Here is a 20,720-nt window from a genome sequence, read left to right on the forward strand (position 1 = left end):
TTCGCCGTATATGCAGAACATGAATATAAACATAAAGAGAAATGCAAAACTGTAGACTTGAATCTCAGACCTCACTTCGCTCGGTCAATGAGTTCTATATTAACTCGATTCCGTTAACCTCTGTCTCCCTGTCTGTAACATACACGTAATTAATAATACTACTTGTGATAGCAGTTGCTATGAAAATTTTTTTTTTTTTTGTTTAAATTGTTAAATTTGTGAGTAAAAGCTACTCATTAAATCTAATCACTTCAACACCACTGGAGAACACTAACAGAAATCCACAATATTAATTTGAAATTTGAAATTTATTTGCCAAAAAAATTCATACATTACAAAAATTTGAAATAGACAAGTCTAACAAAAACATAATATCTTAAACTAAGAAATAACATAGAATAGAACTTGACTAATCATGAAAACCTAAGATAAAAGTAGAATTTTTTAGGCGCCACCAGCAAAAGAAAAAACATCTTGCCTGCTGGTGGGAGTATCAAATAAATAAATAAATAAAAAGAAAATCAAAAACTTGAAAAAGTAGATCAACTAAAAAGAATAAACGAGTAAATACATAGATATCTCAAAAACTAATGAAAAACAAAATTAAATGAGAAAAAAAAAATTTTAAATGAGAAAAAAAGACAAATCAAATTGGCACTACCACCATTCCGCTCCCAGTGAAAAAAAGAACCTCTCCTTAATTCAAGTATCAATCATTCTATCTTGGACTTTTAATTCAAAATCAAAAGGTAAAATATTTATAAATCTAGTGCTCATATACATGATCTGTCTTCTTAGAAAGCTCAACTTTGAATCGTGGATAATATATTTCAAAGATGTGTCAGGTCTTAAGTTATAAAACAGTTTATCAGTTCTGATAAATGTGTCTTTGTTTTTCACAATATGTTTAAGAAGTCTTTTGAAATAAAGTTGCCTTATTGTCATTACATGAAATTCAACAAAGAGGGATTCACTTGAATATAACCTAGGTTTTTTTTAAAATTGTCTTAATTATGTACTTTTGAATCAAAAATAAATTAAGAAGGTGAGTGTCATAGGCTCCACCCCATACAACCAAACCATATTGAATTAAAGACTGTACAAAAGCATAGTATATCATCCTAAGACTTTCCAAGTTGAAAATGTTGTTAATTTTGTAAAATTTATAGTTTGCATATTTTATTTTATTGCAGAGAAAAGTTATGTGTGAACTCCCCACCTCAAATATTCGTCTATTATTACACCCAGATATTTAATTTCATCAACTTTTTCAATAGATGGGCAGTCACAGGTGAGAGTGTCTGTGCAGTTCAAATGCAGCTTCATTCTAAATTCTGCATTTGGTTGACCACCTGCATTTGCAGCAAAATTTATGAATTTGGTTTTTGAAATATTAAGACTAAGAGTATTTGAGTCCAACCATTTTTTGACTATATTCATATCATCCTCAGCAACTTTAAAAACATTGGTCCAACTCTCATGCGAAAAAATTATGGCTGTATCATCAGCAAAAGAAACTATTTTACCATTATCAAGACTGAGTTTAAGGAGATCATTTACATACAAAAGGAAAAGAAGAGGAGATAAAACTGTTCCTTGAGGCAATACAAAAGGGGGTAACCGCACAGCACTCTCATATGAATTAAAATTGTTTAATGAAAGAGTTTGCGACCTATCACACAAATAGCTTTTTAACAAATCAAGAGCAATGCCTCTTATTCCTAGATTTTCTAGTTTCTTAAATAAATTATCATGGGGAACCGTATCGAAAGCCTTCGAGAGATCAAGAAAAACAGCTATTGTCTTTTTATTTCTGTTCATACTGTCAATTACTATTTAAAAAAATGACTTAGTGCATCTTCTGTACCTTTGTTTGTCTGAAAACCGAATTGATTTGTTTCAAGAATATCATATTTAATTATATAATCAAATTTTAAATAATTTTTCAGTTATTTTAGCTAAATTACTAAGTAGACTTATAGGCCTATAATTGTAGGGATCATTCCTATCACCTTTTTTAAAAATTGGCTTAATTCTGGCAATTTTGAAATGGCTTGGGAAAGAAGCTTTAGTGAAAATAGTGTTTACAATATGAGCAATTGGTAAGGATATAAACTCTGCTATCTGTTTTAAAGTAACACTGCTAATTTCATCAATTCCAGGACTAGCATTATTCTTTAAAGTTTTTATTGTATCCTCCACTTCAAGAGGAGAAACTGGAATCAAAAACAACGAATTAGCAAAGTTATGTCTGGGTTTAGAATATTTTAGTTCAGAATGACTATTTGTCTTTGAAATTGATCGAGCATGCATCTCCCCGACATGAGCAAAAAAGTTGTTTAAAGTCTCAAGATTAATATTAATTTCTTCATTCTCTACAGACTTTTCGTTTATGATTTCATTTACTTTTTTCCAAAGCTTTTTAGGATTACATTTGCAATTGTTTATTTGATTCTTGTAATATATTTCCTTGGCCATTTTTATCGATTCATCTAGTATTTTCTTATAATTCCAATATTCACCATTCGGTCCTCAACACGTCGATTTTTGTTGAAGGGGTTTATTGAAGAAAACTAGAAAATAAGTAGTAGCATATATATTTATATATATTATCATAATTCCACGAAAGCAGGCAGAAAACAGGTACAAAAAGACGCGACAACTACCAAGGTGCGAAGAAGGAGCGCACTGAAATGACGCACGCCTTCTTCTTACCCTCACGAAAATGATTTATGACCAACCTTCAGCCAAGTAGGATGCGCTCCTTCTTCGTACATTCGTGGAGCCCGGCGTGGCTCCCATATTCTGACTGACCCAATTCGACATAGGACAGTCATGTTCAATAAGTCCTTTGTGACAACTTGTGGATTGTGGAACTCATTGCCTGTTGAACTGAGTGAGGCGCATGGAAGAGCCTTGTCGGTTTGGCGCGGAAGTTTATCAGAGGTGCTGTGGGATGAGCTCAGGGTTCATTTTGCCAAGCTTTCTTTTTTCTTTTTTTCCCAGAACAATCCACTAACTAAAAATCCTCTTCCTTCTTCTTCTTCTTCTTTTTGTAACATTATTTTGAGTTTCTAATTTCTATTTATGATTTTATTTTAATTCACTTTTACCAAGGAACAAGCTGTAAATTTTTGGTCACTTGCAGTTTTAATATATATATATATATATATATATATATATATATATATATATATATATATATATATATATATATATAAAGATAGAAAGGAGGAGATTTAAAATTAAACATCAAAAAAAGAATTAGACCAGAGAATTAGATTAGAGAATTAGACAAGATTTGATTTCTAATTTTAAATCTCCTCTTTTCTATCAATTCATAAGCTACACCTTTCCTTATTCATAACACACTCAAATTTGAAATCTGCCGCTTGTAACCCATAATGGCTCACCAACTAATCCCATAATGCTCCTTCAATCAGTGCGCCTCCATTCCAGAAGGAAGAGAGGAAGACCAAGAATGAGGTGGGAGCGTGGGAGGATGAAGTAAGAGACCATCTCCAAAAAATGGGATGTAGAGGATGGAAACGAATGACAGAAAACCGAGAAGATTAGAGAGCTGTAGTGGAGGCGGCCAAAGCTCATATTGGGCTGTAGTTCTAAAGAAAAAAAAGTTGTTCACAACAGATGATGAGCATTATCGATACGCCAACCCAAACAGTCGGTAGCCGTTTTCACACCGATATTTCACACGACAGGACAGAATTTACTCTGATGTACAGTGTTAGAGGAGGCTGTGGTAGTGACTGTCTACTGTTCACAGAACTACTAGTTAATCATTGAAATTAAAATAAATATCAACTATATAAGCAAGAAATTCAACAATAAAGCTGAAAGAATTAAGTCAATGAATAAAGAATATGAAAGGATAATTTTGAATATGATATGATATGATTGAAATCCATTGTTGATTTCCAGCTCATCCAACAAAATTGATTTAATATTCGATTGCGCATAGAGAATCTAGAGAAGTAAAATACTTTCAATTTACCTGTTAAGGTTTATCCACCGATAAAAGTCATATTAAATATTATTCTCATCTATTTTACTATCCATGATGTAAGTAATAATCCGTTTTTTCAACTATTTATAACGACACTACAGTCTAACTTCTTTGAATGTTAGTTATTAAAACTAGTACTCACTGTGGAGCGGTTTCGGATTTTTAAATCCATCCTCATCACTCCGAGTGTTGAGAATTCAGAGTGTCGAGAATGGATTTAAAAATCTGAAACCGCTCCACAGTGAATACTAGTTTTAATAACTAATATTCAAAGATATTAGACTGTAGTGTCGTTATGAATAGTTCAAAAAACGGATAAATATTATTAGTTAGTCATTATTCTTATATTGTTTATTTTTGCTGATGATATAGAAATAACATCGATGGAGTCTCAATGCTCACCCATGAGATTTTTAAATGAATACGAGGTGTTGGAATTGCCAAATATGTATAGCTTTGACCCTTGAGAATGATGCAAATATTTTTGTGTTTCAAACGTATAAATTCTAAAAGCACCCAACCACCCTCCGGCTGTATGATGAGTTAAGTTGTTCAAGTAACAATTGTACCGTACATTAATGGAATGTGTCTATTAGTTCTATGATTGGATCTGATATGAATGCGTTTTTAGAGTTTGTTGTCAGTACTTCCAGTATTGTAATTACTTGGCTCTCTTCTTACCGACTACATAAACTCCTTTCTTTACGTTTGCGATACCGGTATTCCGTGTATTTTCTTTCTCTCTCACTCTCTCTTCCTCATCCTCACTCAACCACTCCACTCCCTCTTACTCTATATCTCTTTTTTATCATCTCCCTTCTTTCCAAGCTTAGGATTTACTGACAATGATGAATTGTTGACTGAGAATGCTTTTTCAACCAGTTGGTCATCCTTTTACATTTATAATGTTGAGCTCTCCTCTCACTAACTAGTCACTTCTCTTCATATTATTTGTATTCCATACATTTTTCTATATATTCTATTTGGCCATTTTTTGTGTATTGGTATATGGGCTTTAGTACACTCAACAATAGATTTTCCACTTTTCGTCTGAATTTGACGTATGGTGCATGATTTTGGACCGCCTTGACGAGCCGAGAAGAATGAAATGTAGTACAATGGAATCTGAGCATTGTGTCAGAAGTTATAAGTGTTTGAAATTTTGATCCTTGAGGTGTCCTTGAACGCGCCTATCCACTAGAAAATACTGAAATGAAGTGCATCTAACAGGTGATTTTCATAGAACATAATCTTATGAACTTATGTCATTGTGTGAAATATCAATGTGAAGACTATGTAGTTGGTGATGATGATTGAAGCTGAAAATGAGGTGTTTTTCACTATACAAGGAGCATTGTTGTCAGGTGTACCTGGAAATCTATATGAGATAGAGCGCTCTATCTGATCTCAGATTGTAGAGCACAAAAATACGCTCAGAGGGATCTTGAATCATACATCTCAATGGTAACAATCGGAAGATATTGTTGATAAAAATCTAAAATTCATCAAAAACTGATTTTCTCTTCAAATTTCACTCATTTTTGAAAAATCATAACTCAGTACTTATTGGAGGTAGAGAGTTCCGAATGATCTCATTTTATTCAGAATTTCATTCTCTATAAAAAAGGCAGGTGAAAATTTTTCTGTCCGATTACGAGATTTGGCAGAAATAGCTGAAAACTGGAAAATGAGCCGAAAACAGGTTTTTGGGCCAACCTGTATCTAGCACAAGGAAATTTTGCATGAAGAAATTGGTTCTAGACTTCTTTTATGTACCCAAATAATATATTAAAAAATCAGAACTACAATATAAATTGTAAGCACACCCCCTTTTTATGTCTATATTGACTGGACTATTATGCCATTATATACTCACAGGACCATGGATTAAGTTGGCATCAAACTTAACAGAAAAAAGAGTTAGAATGATAATTTTTTATTCTTATGAGAGCACAAGTATGATATTCGATAATTGCTCTCTTAGCACATGATATACATTGCAGAATTTATTGTTATATAATTATAAATATTACGGAAGAAATATTAAGTACTTCATAAGTAATAATATTATGATAATTTCAAATCACTCAATTCAATATGGAAACCAACAACAATATTACGTTCACTTTTACAAAGAAAGTCAATTTTATTGAATTTGAGAGTATGTAGAGTACTCTTCGAGATTATAAATGTTCTTGGTTTTAATCTGAATTTGAACTTGGAACGGAGTGATTCGATTTCGCCATTGAGGAACAATGCGCGGAGCAGAGTACCGACGATTACATGGCGATGATAAGTTGTGCTGGAGGAGTAATGAGTGTGGTACCGTATTATAGAGTTGGTCGACCTTGAACCACGTTGGCGTGATTGAAAGAGAGAGTGACAGTGGTTGTCAGAGCAGTTGAGGAGAAAGCGCAACGTCTTCGGCTGGCCTGTGTTCTCCAGCCGAGTCTTACTTTCGTGTCGGTGTCTGTCTGGGTACGACGCGGGGTGTGTGTTCGCTGTATTGGTGGTCGAGAAGCCGCGTCCAGAGCCCCGGGTGAGACGATATAATAATGTCTGAGCCGTCTCCCCGGTCGACTCAAACTCTAGCCAGCGTTCAATTAGTGTAGCCGTGATGGAAATTACATTACCCAGGTGACTTGTAGCGATATGTGCGTGACATCTAGGCGATAACTCTCTTGAACCTGCTACCCTTATCAGCCATCATGTCATCGTATATAGTGCTGTACAGCGCTATAGTGTCGCTGGCCATGGAAGCCATGTGTCTCGAATTTCGTTTTCCCGAGGACCCGGGTCGCAATCATCTGGAACACGTGAATACGGCGGCGGCCAGGACTCAAGGTGCCGTTCTAGTCGAGGTTCTAGCGCACAAGTCGCGGCTTAATGTCACCGCCGATGATCCCCGCGGATTTCAGCAGAACCTTATGGACATGCTTGGCAAAAGTGAGTCATTAGTATTTATTGAGTACCTACTCTTCACAAGTGTCTTATATATTTTCCTTCATCACTTTGTTGAGCGACGAATACTGGAATTTTCATCAAATAGTGAATGTAGGCCTTTACTGTGAATCTTTTATATCAATTTTCTTTGTCTTCTCCATCAATCAATCATTAAATTCATCACCAACACATAAAAACAGAATGAGGGACACAAAAATGAGATGGTATGCTGGGTTGCTAAATATGATTTTCTATGTAATAGGCGGGTAGTGGGTAATAGAGAACAGCAAGAAGGGAGTGGTTGGGAAAAGGGAGGAGAACGACGATGGTGAATGAGAAAAATATGTTAAAATGTTATTATGATATGAAGTTTTAAATATTATTCAATGTAGAACTAATTGACAAACAGTGAATGTACTCATTGCGTTCTTGTGTATTACATTCAAAGGAAATGAATCCCCACATGTCTGACGTCTGAGCCTAAATTTCAAGTAAATGACCCTTCACCTCGTTGTAGGCTCCAAATCTATCAACAGAGCTTACTTAGTAGCTCCAATGCTTATTCCTTAGAATTTATCAAAAAATCTCACGACCCATTTTATTTCTAGACTCAGATCTGAGGCATCCCTGTTAAGGCCTCTAGACTATGGGCAATAGTAAACTGGCGTCATCTGTGGCCTTAGGGGTTTAATAAGGGGTAAAGTGGCTGTAGGGGTTAGTAGTAGAAGAGTCCACCAGTGTCATATTATTCACAAGTATAAATACAATTGTTTTTTCGTTTTATTTTCCTCGCGAAACTATCACCAGTCAATTACAAAGCTAGAGATTATGAAATTCTACATCCAGCTATGTGATCAATTTCACAATCAATCAAGTTACATTATAAGGCCTACAATATTTATTCTACAATAGAAGTTATCTCAATCTATATAACGTATTAATTTCTCCTTTCTTTTCCAATACAGATACAGTGTAATTACCAATGTAGATTTCCATCAAGTTGTGTATCATAAGAGAATCAACATCCCTCAGCAGAAGCTCTAATACTCAACAAGAATAATGTATCATACTACGAAATTTTTCCATGTTATCTCTTATCAGTATCAATATTATGAAATAATACGTGGCTGATTATTTTATTGTTTTCTCAAATTAATATATGTTATTTTTATTGGTGACGGTGTTAATTTTTTTGTTTATAATTATGTATGTATGGAATAGTCAAGTTATTCATTGTCGCCAACAGTGATAATAAATTTATTTTGTGAATAAACATGTTATTTTGTCAATGGATAGAATAAGAGTAAGTATAGTCAATTTACATTCAGTAGAGAAAATGTTACTATCTGTAACATTATCTATCAGTTACTATCTGTTGTTCAGTATTTTACTTATTTGACGTATCTATAACTTGCCGATGAGGAAGCTATTCATCTAGAAGTTCCGCATTTAAGGAAGGAAATGAAAAATTACAAGTCGATTAATCAATTTACAATCAATTACATTTGATTATGCAGGATTCCTTAGTAATAATGGTTTATATCATTTCTAATTTTTGACCATTTGATTTATTACTATTCAATGACTATTTTTCAATTTCAGTTCTATCTACTGCCAGTAGATTACTGATTGCAAAAACAAACGATGTCAAATTCTCAGCTATACTTATTATGATAATGTTTTTAGCCAATAAATTAATTATTTCGACTCTCACTATTATATTGAACTGATTCACATGCTGTTTGTATCAAAACAAAGGTCAACTATCGTTTATGTGCAAGTTTATTTTGTGAATCGGGAGAAATGTTTTGATCGATCAATAATGAGAGAAATTGAGGTAAACTGGACGCCTATCAGCGTTTAATTTATTTCAACTGGAGCTTGATTATTAAGACCTTGAAGTTCCAAATATAACTAGATTTTCAGAGGTGTATATGTCAGGATTTTCGAAAATTACGGCGAAATTGTTAAGGAATAATATTGTAGGGAATTTAGTTAGCTTGAATTTGTATTTGTAGCATTTCTTTCTAGTGTCATCCGTTCTCGAGATACAGAAGGGAACAAAACAATGTACCTTCTCCCCTTCTCCCATCAAGCTGGTTCTGGGACCATGTATATGTACCTCCTAACTACTCTAAATCGATCCCATTATTATAGTCCATTGCCTGGACTATATGATGATAGAAATTAATTTTAGCCCATCACTGATTTACTGCCTGAAGAAAAAATGTTTCTATATACTTGTTCTGTTGGATATTCCATACGAATATTTTACCAGTTGATCACAAATTGGTATCTTTTATCATAAGAAAAAAATTATAAGAAGCTGGTCTGTCGGGCTTCAAGCAGCAAATCAGAGAGAAGCTTTGCGCAGCTCAGAGCTCTGTGGAAACTGAAAAACTATCTCCAACTTATAATTACAATTTTTAGGCAGTTGTATAGTTTAATGTTCGAGTAAGAGTAACTAGCGACTAGCGAGCGTAACTATTGTTACCTTTTGTTCTCTACGCAAAATGTTTTCAAATAATTGGAAAATTTCCGTTTCAAGCAAGTGAAAATTTGATTTTAGAGACATGATTTCCACTTCCTGTTGATATAATTTATTCAATTTCTTCTCCCCCAAACTCCCAAACTTCCAGATAATACTGGAAGGTACTCCCGCACCCGCACAAGTGTTTGGTGCAGAAGCCTCTTCTCCAAGTCAATGACGCTACGGTTCGGTTTGGTCTAAAGTTTACTCGTACTCAACTTAGTTGTTTAGGATACATATTCTACACGTTCAAATCTATTTATTAATACTTTTTCAATCCTATACAGGGGTCTTTTCGCAATGCATTTTCAAAACTATACAATAATGAGGTCTTCATGCAACGACTTGTACATTATAACACGGCATCAAATTATCTTTTTACCTTAGGACTACTCTTGAATAGATATAAAAAATAAAAATCCGAGTACCCTTTTCATAAAATTGTTTATCTACGACGTGTTTCGGCCATGATGCTATTATTAAGTAATTGAAATATCATGGCTGAAACATGTCGTAAATAAACAATTTAAATAAAAAGGTACTTGGATTTTTATTTTTTATTTCTATTATAACACAGTTTTCGATGCTAGTGGCATCAACATTAGACACGGTTTCTGATGCTGGCAACAGGTTTCAGATTATCAAGTTTTCACTAAATCAAGTATTCAGTTTGACATGTTTTCATTTTTTGTGTATTTGAGAAGTTGATATTGTGGTAATTATTCATATTGAATGAATTTTGACAATTTCTTAGTCTTTTTCATTCAATGTTTTCATTTCTTCAGGATCTCAGTTCATCAAGTTTCCATTACGTCAAATTCTCATTCCGTCAAGTTTACAATTCGTGAGGTTTCAAGTTTTTAGTTTAATCAGTTTTAATTTCATGAAGTTTTCAGTTTGTCAAGTTTTTTCATTTGTCTAGTTTTCAATTGATCATGTTTTCAGTTTATCAAGTTTTCAATTGATCATGTTTTCAGTTCATCAAGTTTTCAGTTTGTCCAGTTCTTATTTTGTCAAGTTCCAGTTTATCAAGTATTCAGTTCTTCAATTTTTCAGTTCATCAAGTATTCAGTTCGTTATGTTTTCAGCTCATCAAGTTCTAAATTTGTCAAGTTTTTAGTATTTAAAGTTTTCATTTTAAGTTCACAGTTCACTCTCGACTACTAAACGATAGTAACATGAACAAAATGGTATTAATGCAATCAAGAAAAAGAGAAATTAGTAGATAATTGGAAAATGATTAATTGTTATAATTAAAAGATAGCAGAAAGCTCTTTCCAGGAGGAAGAGAGAATAGAGAAAAGTAAGGGGGCAGAGAGAAGAGATGAAGAAGAAAAGTAAAACATATTATATAAAAAGAAACTACAAATGAAGCACAATTGCTTTTAAGTGGCGTTGAAAGATCTGTTAATGAAACTGCACTTCAGCGGACCTCAAAAAGCTTACTGAATTCACATCCGTCAGAGAGAGAGAGAGTGAGAGTGAGAGAGTGATTGATTGATTGAGTACTTCATTTATGTAGATTACAATAGATACTGGCTTATACACTTATATACAATAGCTTACAATACAGCAAAATTATAGATGAATTTACATAATATAGACTAAGAAAATAATTATTGAACTCTATATGATATGAAAAAGCAATTTGTAATATAATAACTATAGATAATAATCATATTGTTATGCATCTACATAAATTGGCGGAGCTTTGGACATATCAATGTCCATTCTTTGGAAAGAATATTAAAAATATCCTCCCCACTAACTCTCTACCAAAACGTTAATTTCGTTATTTAAACTAAGGATTTATTTATTAATGGAAATATTGTAAAAGTTTTAATCAATATGAATATTAAAGAGAAAAAAAAACAGAAAATTGATAGAGTAAAATAATTATATAGGTAGATAAGATCAAATAAATAAAATGAAGTAGGCTGAAAGTAGATCAGGGTTATCGACTTTCAGTAATATACAGCATTATGCAGTGGATAATTGAAATAACATGAGTTTATATAATATATATATATATACAACTCGTTCTATAACATGGTTTAAAGGTTTGTATTTGTGGGATGGGTGGGGGATGGATGTCATGTGATCGTTCTAGGGCCGGACAGTTTCAGTCATTTGTTCCAAAAGATGTTTTTTTAAAGTTAGGATGAAGCTCGCTCGGCTCTCGATGGACCTGATAGAAACAGGAAGTGCATTCCATGCACGACAGGCACTGACTAAGAAGGATTTTGTGAAAATAGTAGTTCGATGATTGGGTATCCTTAAAGTACTTTCTCCGGATCTAGTATGTGAAGCATCTATCCTCCTACCTTCAGAGACAAATTTGAAATCATCTTTAAAATAGTTCGGATTACCGTATATCAAGATATCTCTAACAAGCTTGACTATTCGAAAAAGCCTCTGATCGGGAAGCTTTAATGTTGAACTAGCAATGTGGGCTGGGGTGATATGATCATGGCGTTGGAGAGAGTAGACGAAACGTAGACAATAATTTTGGCAACGCTGTAGTTTATCATTCAGAGTGACTTGCATATCGTTAAGAACAGAATTACAATACATTAAATGTGGGAAGATGAGAGATTGAACCAATAATAATTTAATGTTTCTAGGGAGGATATCGTGCATTTTCTTCAATGCATGCATGGCTGAGAATACCTTTTTACAAGTTTTGTCCACTTGTTCTGACCAGTCAAGAGTATTATTCATAATAATGCCTAAATTTTTAACTGAGCTACAGTAAGGAATGTCATTACCGTCTACACTAATTTTGTGAATCGATTCAAGGTCAATATTGTTTATAAGACGAGAATATCCAATTATAATGGGTTGTGTTTTGATGGGATTAAGCTTAAGGCCATTTTTCTTTGTCCATTCCACTATCGAATTGATATCCTGATTCATTATTCCAACTGTTTCATTAATTTTTGTTATGGGACAGCTTAAATAGATTTGAAGGTCGTCTGCATAAGTATGGAAACTGGAGAATTTGATAATGGAAGAAAGGTCATTAGCATACAAAGTTAAGAGGAGAGGGCCTAAAATTGAACCTTGTGGTACTCCATGCATAACGTTTTTCCAAGTTAACTTTTTGTCACCGACAGATACACATTGTTTCCTACCTAATAGATAGGATTTAAACCAAACCAACGAGTTGTGACTGAAACCAAGAATAGCCAACTTATTCAGAAGGACTGTATGATCAACAGTATCGAATGCTTTAGAAAAATCAAATAGGGTGTGGATGGTGCATTTTCTTTGGTCCATAGCTAACCTTATATCATCAGTGACACGGAGCAGAGCTGTCTCAGTTGAATGGAATTTTCTAAAGCCTGATTGAAAGTTATGAAGCTTACTATTGTTGTCTAGAAATTTTACAACTTGAGCATGAATGAGTCTTTCTAGCACTTTGGACAATGCAGGTAAAATACTGATTGGTCTAAAATCCTCAACTTTATTGGGTGATGGAACTTTATTTAGAGGGCGAACCAGAGCAAACTTCCAGTTTTCAGGGAAAATGCCTTCTTCAAGTGACTTGTTGAAAATGTATGTAATGGTTGGTAAAACAGCAAATAACATCTTCTTGATAAATTTAATAGGAATTTTGTCTACACCCGTAGCATTACTATGAATACGTTGAATTGCTCTGAAAGTGTCTTCTTCTGAGATTGGATGGAAATGAAATTGATCAGTGATTGGTAAATCTAAGTTTGTAACCTGCTCTTCAAGATCATCGATGTGATTAGCAATGACAACTTTGTCGCGTTGGTTAGAGTGTGAAACGAAATGGTCATTTATATTATTCAATGGTAAGTCAATTTGTGGATTCGATTTCTGTTTGCCAAGCCCGAATTCTTTTATTCCCTGCCAAAGTGATTTAGAGTCTTGCCTATTGTTTGTCATAAACGAATTCAAGTACCTAATCTTTGAGTTCCGTAATTCCTGTTTAACCCTATTTCTAAGGCTCCTATACTCTATCAAACTGTCCAAGTCAAATGTCTTTTTAAATTTTCTATGTGCTTTGTCTCTACGTCCCATCATCTTAAGTATGTCTTCAGTCATCCACGGTACTCGTCGTTTTCTATTAATCCTCCTTGTCACATAAGGTGCATGTTTGTCATACAAAGTCAAAGTCCAATTCTCGAAAGTCTTGACCATGTCATCAACTGAGGGTAATGCTTCAATTTGATGCCATGGAGTCTGAGCCACATCATCAGGAAGGCGGCTTCATCAAAGTTTTTGAAGTCTCTATAAGTGATAATTTTCTGTTCTGGCTTGGGTATCTTATGGGAAAGTACACAGTAGATCAAATCATGTCTAGAAATAGCTGGGACTGAGATTTGGCCTGCTTGAACAACCTCATTGGGATCACTAACAATGAGAAGGTCAATGAGTGTGTCTGATTCATTAGTATGATGAGTTGAATCGAGAAGTAAAATAGTCATGTTTAGGAATTGGAAAATTGTAGTCAGTTGAAAGTAGTCAAAGTTACGATTTGTCATGTTCAAGTCGGTGTTCATATCCCCCATAACTAGTATACGGTTATAACAAGGCATAAGAGAAAGCAAGGCATTTTCGAAATCTGTGAAATGACCTATTTTTGGTGGGCGATAACAGATACCAACGAGTAATTTATCAGTACTAGATAAGGATAATTCAAGTAGCATAAACTCTGGTCTGGAACAATACTCTTGTTTAGATGTGATTAAAACTTTTGTTTTGATACCTTCTTTCACATAAATTGCTACACCCCCACAAGCTTTATTTAATCTATCATTCCGGAAAAGATTATATCCAGGCAATGCAACAAAATTTGATGAAATACTAGGCTTCAAAAATGATTCGGAAATTCCGATTATATTGAAGTCCTGAAAACGGAAGATTGCTCTGAGTTCATCAATGTGGCAACTGAGGGATTGTACGTTAAGGTGAGCAGCCTTGAAAAGTTTTTTGAAAGAGTGGAGCTTATTTGCTAGAAACATACCTGCGTCATTATTACTATTATTGAAATAATCATACCTACTTGAGGGCGAGCGAGCTGACGTGTCAGTGAGAGGCATCATGGAAGCAGCAGACCAATCGTGAACCGACCTCAGAACGACACATGACGGGGAAAATGGGGATGAAACTGATAAAACTTAACCTAAATGAAAAAGTCTCTTGATTCGAGTGCATTCAGCATGCCTTGACAGTTCGGCTCCCTTCACTATTTAAATCACTAGTTCAAAAAAAAAAAAAAAAAAAATCACTAAACACAATAAGATGTAGATGTGTGGAGTTCCGGTGATGAATAATCCTAATGGTGAATAAGATGAAGATTGAGGAAGAGCTGGTAGTGGGAGATCTGGTCCAAGTGGAGATAGAGCGAGTAGGTATCCAGTAGTGGAAGAATCGGGTCCAAGTGGAGGTAAGCGAGAAGGAATCCAGTAGTGGAAGATCGAGTCCAAGTTGAGACAGAGAGAGATGGAATCCAGTGGTGGAAAATCGAGTCCAAACGGAGATAGAGAGAGATGGAATCCAGTAGTGGAAGATCGTGTTCATGGTGGAGATAGAGCGAAATGGGATCCAGTAAAAACTGAAAAAGAGAAGAAAAAGCCAGCAGAAAAACGAAAAATCTTTGAAGAAAGTTATCAATTGAGAAAAGATACATAATACAACTGATAATGAATAATATTCGCATAAAATTGAAGAGGAATAGTATGATTTAATGTGGGAAAGAATCGAATATTATATGGATAAATATATGGATATTATAATATAATATATGGATACTAGTAGAAGGTAATCAGATAGAAAGAGAAAAGGTAGAAAGATAAATAGATATAGAAAGAGAAATAAACATTTGAACATGCTGGATAGCTAGTGGAAAAAACACAGGGAAAATAATGATAATAATAGGGAAGAAAAGAAGAGAAAGAAGGAATGTGCACAAATTGAGAAGAACTTATGAAACTGAACTATAGAATAAGAAATAGAACATCGTATTGTGATCTTGAATTAATCAAGGAGAGAAGAAGAAGAAGAAAAGAAGAAGAAAAGAAAAAGAAAGAGAAGGAGAAGAAGAAGAAGAAGAAGAAGAAGAAGAAGAAGAAGACAAAGAAGAAGAAGAAGACGAAGAAGAAGAAGAAGAAGAAGAAGAAGAAGAAGAATAGAAAAGAATAATAATCATCATCGCAAACAACAATATTCAAGTAATCATTATAAATATAAGATCAAGAAGAGAAATTAGAAAGAAAAATAAGAAGTAGAGGAGACGATGGAGAAAGTGCTAGATTATTTTAGATGAGTTTTAAATAGGATTGAACGGTAAAGTGTGAAAAATATTATATAGTATTTTACTATACTTCTAATGGAAGTATAATTAACTATTGGGAGTTGCAATAACAATAAAAGTAGTAAATTGAGAACTGTAATATTTTAGTGATGAATGTCTAAGATAACGTTAAATGAAACACAGCCCCTATATAAGCATATGAACAGACTACCCACCCCTCCGTTCTATCAATAATTCTTCACACATTTGCTTCTATTGCTCGAGCTGTGGCAACAGTAGGAGATATCATTATGTACACCTTATATAGAAGAGATTACTATCTTTACCTATAGATTACATCCATATCTATAACGTATGTTAATCATCCAATTTATTTGAAATTCAGCATTTCGAAAATTATTAATTATGGAAATAATTTTGGTAAGAGATGTAATAATTATTAGTAAGAATAGAGATAATGATTCTCTAAGTACCCTCTGGAGTATAGTAGTTGATGCATTGAACGTAGTTTTGGGAATTAATATCAAGATAAATTATTAATCAGTATTAACAAATGTGGATCTCCTTAGTTTGAAATAATTGCCTCATACATAATCATAAATAGCAGTGGAAAGATTCATTTATAGAACAGAAAGCCAGCTCATGAAAAATGCCAAGGTATATCTTATGTGAAATGTTTTAATACGAATTTCCTATTATTGTAGTGAAGGGCACCTTAGTAATCGAATCCTGAAATGATTTAATTTACCTTTATTTTTTGAAGGTCGGTCATCCTCTCGACTGTGTGGACCCTCTTGGATCCTCCCTCGCCGATAGAGATCTTGATCCTCCCGTCCGATGACCAGACATTCCTATGCCCATGACGGTCGGCCGCAGCGTTGAGGATCTTGAGATGCTCCGCAGTCAGATCCTCGCGAATGGTGACGCCGGAACCCTTCAGCTTCTTCTTAGCGTCGAAGATCATCTTCCTGGTCCGGTAGCTGCAGAGTCGAACTATGATGGGTCGGTCCTTAGGTTTCGCTTGCCCTTGTTGAGGTGGTTGACGCCTTCCAACGCGATGCGAGCGGTTGACATCCGCCAGAGTCACGGGCACGTTCAGCTTCTTGTTAAAGACATCGAGCGCCAGCAGGTCCGTGTCTTCTTTGTCGCTCTCCGGGATCCCAAAAATACGTATAGAATGTCGGCGCCCATATTGCTCGAGGTCGTCGACCTTCAGGTGACAAGACACCTCCAGCTCACGAATTCTATCGTGCAGCTGTTTGTTCTCCTCCTTCAATGCCTGAAGTTCCTCGAAAATAGATTTCACAGCCATTGATACAGCACTGTGGACAGACTCTTCGATTTGCTGTCGAATAATGAGGAGGGTCTCTTCGGACAATGCTCCAGAAATAGCTGGCTTCGGAGCATTGACCTCATTCTTCGGTGTGCCTCTGTACGGTCGACCCATCGTGTACCGTTAGGTGGATTTACACTTTTATAGAGAGAGAGAGAGAGAGAGAGTGTGTGTGTGTGTGTGTGTGTGTGTGTGTGTGTGTGTGTGTGTGTGTGTGTGTGTGTGTGTGTGTGTGTGTGTGTGTGTGTGTGTGTGTGTGTGTGTGTGTGGGAGGAAATGGAAGTGAAAATGGTCAGAGTTGAATCCATATTCAACTCTTTTCATATTCATAGTTGATTTTTGATTTTCTGATTTCATATTTGGATTCATCTTTTCAAAGTCTAAAATTAAAAAAAAAGTTTTAAAAATGTTCATGTTTAGACCTAAACTTTCAAGTGTTCAAACACTTCTGAAAACCTTTACCTTTGTGAGCAAAAATTTATTATCATATTAACCTAGTACGTTTTTACTATGATAATAGAAAGCTATATTAAAAACAGCCATAACTCCTTGTTTTCGGGTATTTTCGAAAATGGGACTGGAGCGTTAAAGAATTTGGGGTAGCTGAATTCAAATCTGAAATCAGAATTGCTCTATCTGCATTATTGGATGATTTAGATTTTGGTGGCTTTGGATAGCGTTTTGTTAGCAGGGCAGGCCGGGCTCGCGTTGCTTACTACTAGTGTGTAGTGATTTTGCTCAGAGTCGATCAAGGACACGAGCCAACACAGGCCAAATCGGCGAGCCAAATCTGTAGGTGTGTAGGGCCCTTTAACTCTACATCTAACTCGCGCTTTAAAGACCCTCATTATAAAACTGTTGTATAATCTACTATTATACAACTCTAATAACTTGTTTTATCCCACTAATACTTTCTTGAAACGGTAGCTATCTTGCTATTCATGAACTTGAAAGAAAGATATGCCAGTGTGAATAATGAGTAAAGGGTACGCGTATAACCAGGCCCGGCCCCAGGGGTGGGTGGACCGGGTGGCCGCCCAGGGCGGCAGGTTTTGAGGGCGGCAAATTTAAAGGAACAGAAAATTTTAAAATACAAATAAATAATAAATTCATAATATCAAATGTGAATGGTAAAATTATATAAGAAGCTTTTCAACCTCGAGCTAATGAAGACTTTTCTAAGATCAACAATGTCCCAGGAACGTCTGAGTAGTCTAGCGAACATAAAATAGTTCAGTCCCCAGATCTTGAAGAATTGGTGGAGGAATTTCCCCATGCAAAGGTCAGACGAGTTCTACTTATTAAACAGGTGTGTTAAACAAACTTGTAGAAATTGTAGTTCTAATTACTTAGCAAGTTAAGTAGGCCTAATACTATGTTGCAGTCTACGTCTTAAGGCTGTGCAAAGGCTAAAAATAAACTTTCTTGTACTGGTGATATTTTTCAAAGTTTTTCGATTTGTACCGGTATATATCAAAATGAAAAAGTTTTCTTAGGAAAACATTTTCTTCCAATCATTACTTTTTGAGATATGAACGCCTACAGTTTAAATTTTTGGGACAGGACATTTCAAATTCGGTACGAGATAAATTCTTCATGGTATTGTTAATTGAATAAAACAAGAACATTTTGAAACATTTTCTGATAATATCAATTTTTGAAAAAGTTATTCAATTTACAAAAAAAACTCAACTAAACACTATTTTTGGTCGTTTTTAGTAAATTGAATAACTTTCTCAAAAATTGATATTTTCAGAAAAATTTTGTTTTATTAGATCAAAAATACCATGAAGAATTTATCCTTTGAATTTTATGGATTCATCTCGTACCGAATTTGATATGATCTGTCCCAAAAATTTAAACTTTAGGCGCTCATGTCTCAGAAAGTAATGATTGAAAAAAAAATGTTCTCCTAAGAAAACTTTTTCATTTTGATAGCTTGATCCTTAAGCGATCCTTGATCGTGTCCTCGCGCGCCTCTCCTCTAGGAAATACTGAAATGAAGTGCAACTAACGGGTGATTCTCATAGAACATAATCTCATGAGCTTATATCATTGTACAAAATATCACTGTGAGGACAATATAGATGATGGTGATGATGGTTGAAGCTAAAAATGAGGTGTTTTTCACAATACAATGAGCATTTTTGTCAAGTGTACCTGGAAATCTATATGAGATAGAGCGCTCTACCTATTCTCAGATTTTAGAGTACAAAATTACGCCCAGAGGGATTTTGAATTTTACATCTATATTGTAATCGGGATATATTGTTGATCAAATACTAAATATGATCAAAATTGATTTTTTTCTTAAAATATCACTCATATTTGAAAAATCATAACACAGTACTCATTGGAAACTCGTTTCCCAACAGAGTACTTCTCAGAGACATCTATTTTTCTTTATAATTTCTTCATTATTATAATTGTCTTCTAGTTCCACTGCAGACGAGTCATCATATTTTTTCGGAGAGTTGGGTGGAGATGCTATTTCAAGCAGCATGACATGATGCTGTGACTAGTTATGACTCTAAACTCCACTTATCGAATGCTAACGCAGTCACTTGCAAAAGAGTTATTATCTAAAAAAAAGTCTAACTATCAATTCTTTGAAAAAAAAAACAAAAAAAAACAATAAAACATCAAATCCAGCTCATCTCGATAAACAAAAAGGGAGTCATCACCTGTTTTTCAGGAACAAAACAGTTTCTCCAAGTGAAGAAATTTCTACTCTATTCCAATTTTCCTGGAATTGTAGAATCCATGCATCATACAGAAACATTTCTCATACAAATCCAGTATAACTTTTCACATAAAATATGGAGACTATCTTTTTGAGAGGATGATATTTCAGTGAAGAATGGAGATCATAATATTATGTAAGAGTAGAAGTTCTGCCAGTGGTTGAAATCATTTACTTTTCTCAGTTTTGAAATTTCAATCATAGCTCTTGTTCAAAGTTTCTGCTCTTTCATAAGTGAACAGAACCATTAGAATTGGCAACGACAGACTAATCCAAATACAATGTAAATACTGATTGTCTAGGTTATTCTCCTTTTTCGTCACGCCTACGTCGTGTCTAGAGATTCCCATATAGACGAGATTTGAGCAAGGCCTTTTTAACAGTTAAATGCGTATAATTTTTTTGTTATGGGGTATTTACACATAACTATCGAATATTCCTGTGAAATTTTAGTGTGTTTGGTGCACTGGATCATGGTGAGCCCGTTTAGTACAGAACCAAAAGTGTGGTGTGTGTGTGTCGAAAACATTATGTGGAACAGGCTGGATTATGAGGACTGGTTGCAAACTAAATTCATCGGCTAACTATGGGGTGCTATCCAGAGAGTCTCTGCACTGCATCCAGTATCCCTGCATCAGATATATTCTCTGGTGCTATCACCTTTTTCGTGACACATGAGGATATTGACATATTACATAATAAGTAAAATTTTGAAACTTAATGATAATTTCAATTAGCAACTATGTAAAATAAACAGTCACGCATAAACAAATAATAATCCCATTGTCTTTTCAAGTTGATTCTCCATTCTCATTCCCATATAAAGTATTCAAATGTTCCTTAAACTATCAACAGTGAACA

General features: G+C 34.5%; 1 protein-coding gene across 3 annotated transcripts in view; it reads left to right on the forward strand.

The window, feature by feature from the left end:
• The window catches only part of LOC111060542 (serine proteinase stubble), a 107,565-nt gene that overhangs the window by 21,788 nt on the left and 65,057 nt on the right, over nt 1–20,720 (forward strand). For 2 of the 3 annotated variants that reach the window (XM_039441587.1, XM_039441588.1), the window contains exon 1: nt 6,417–6,970. The exons of the other annotated variant lie outside the window; for it this stretch is intronic. In XM_039441587.1, the coding sequence (XP_039297521.1) occupies nt 6,733–6,970 (238 nt within the window). In that variant the 5' untranslated portion in view covers nt 6,417–6,732. Of the gene's footprint in view, nt 1–6,416; nt 6,971–20,720 lie in introns of those variants that run through there. 3 annotated transcript variants of the gene reach the window in all.

This window comes from Nilaparvata lugens, chromosome X (genome assembly GCF_014356525.2).
Source record: "Nilaparvata lugens isolate BPH chromosome X, ASM1435652v1, whole genome shotgun sequence".
Taxonomy (NCBI): domain Eukaryota; kingdom Metazoa; phylum Arthropoda; class Insecta; order Hemiptera; family Delphacidae; genus Nilaparvata; species Nilaparvata lugens.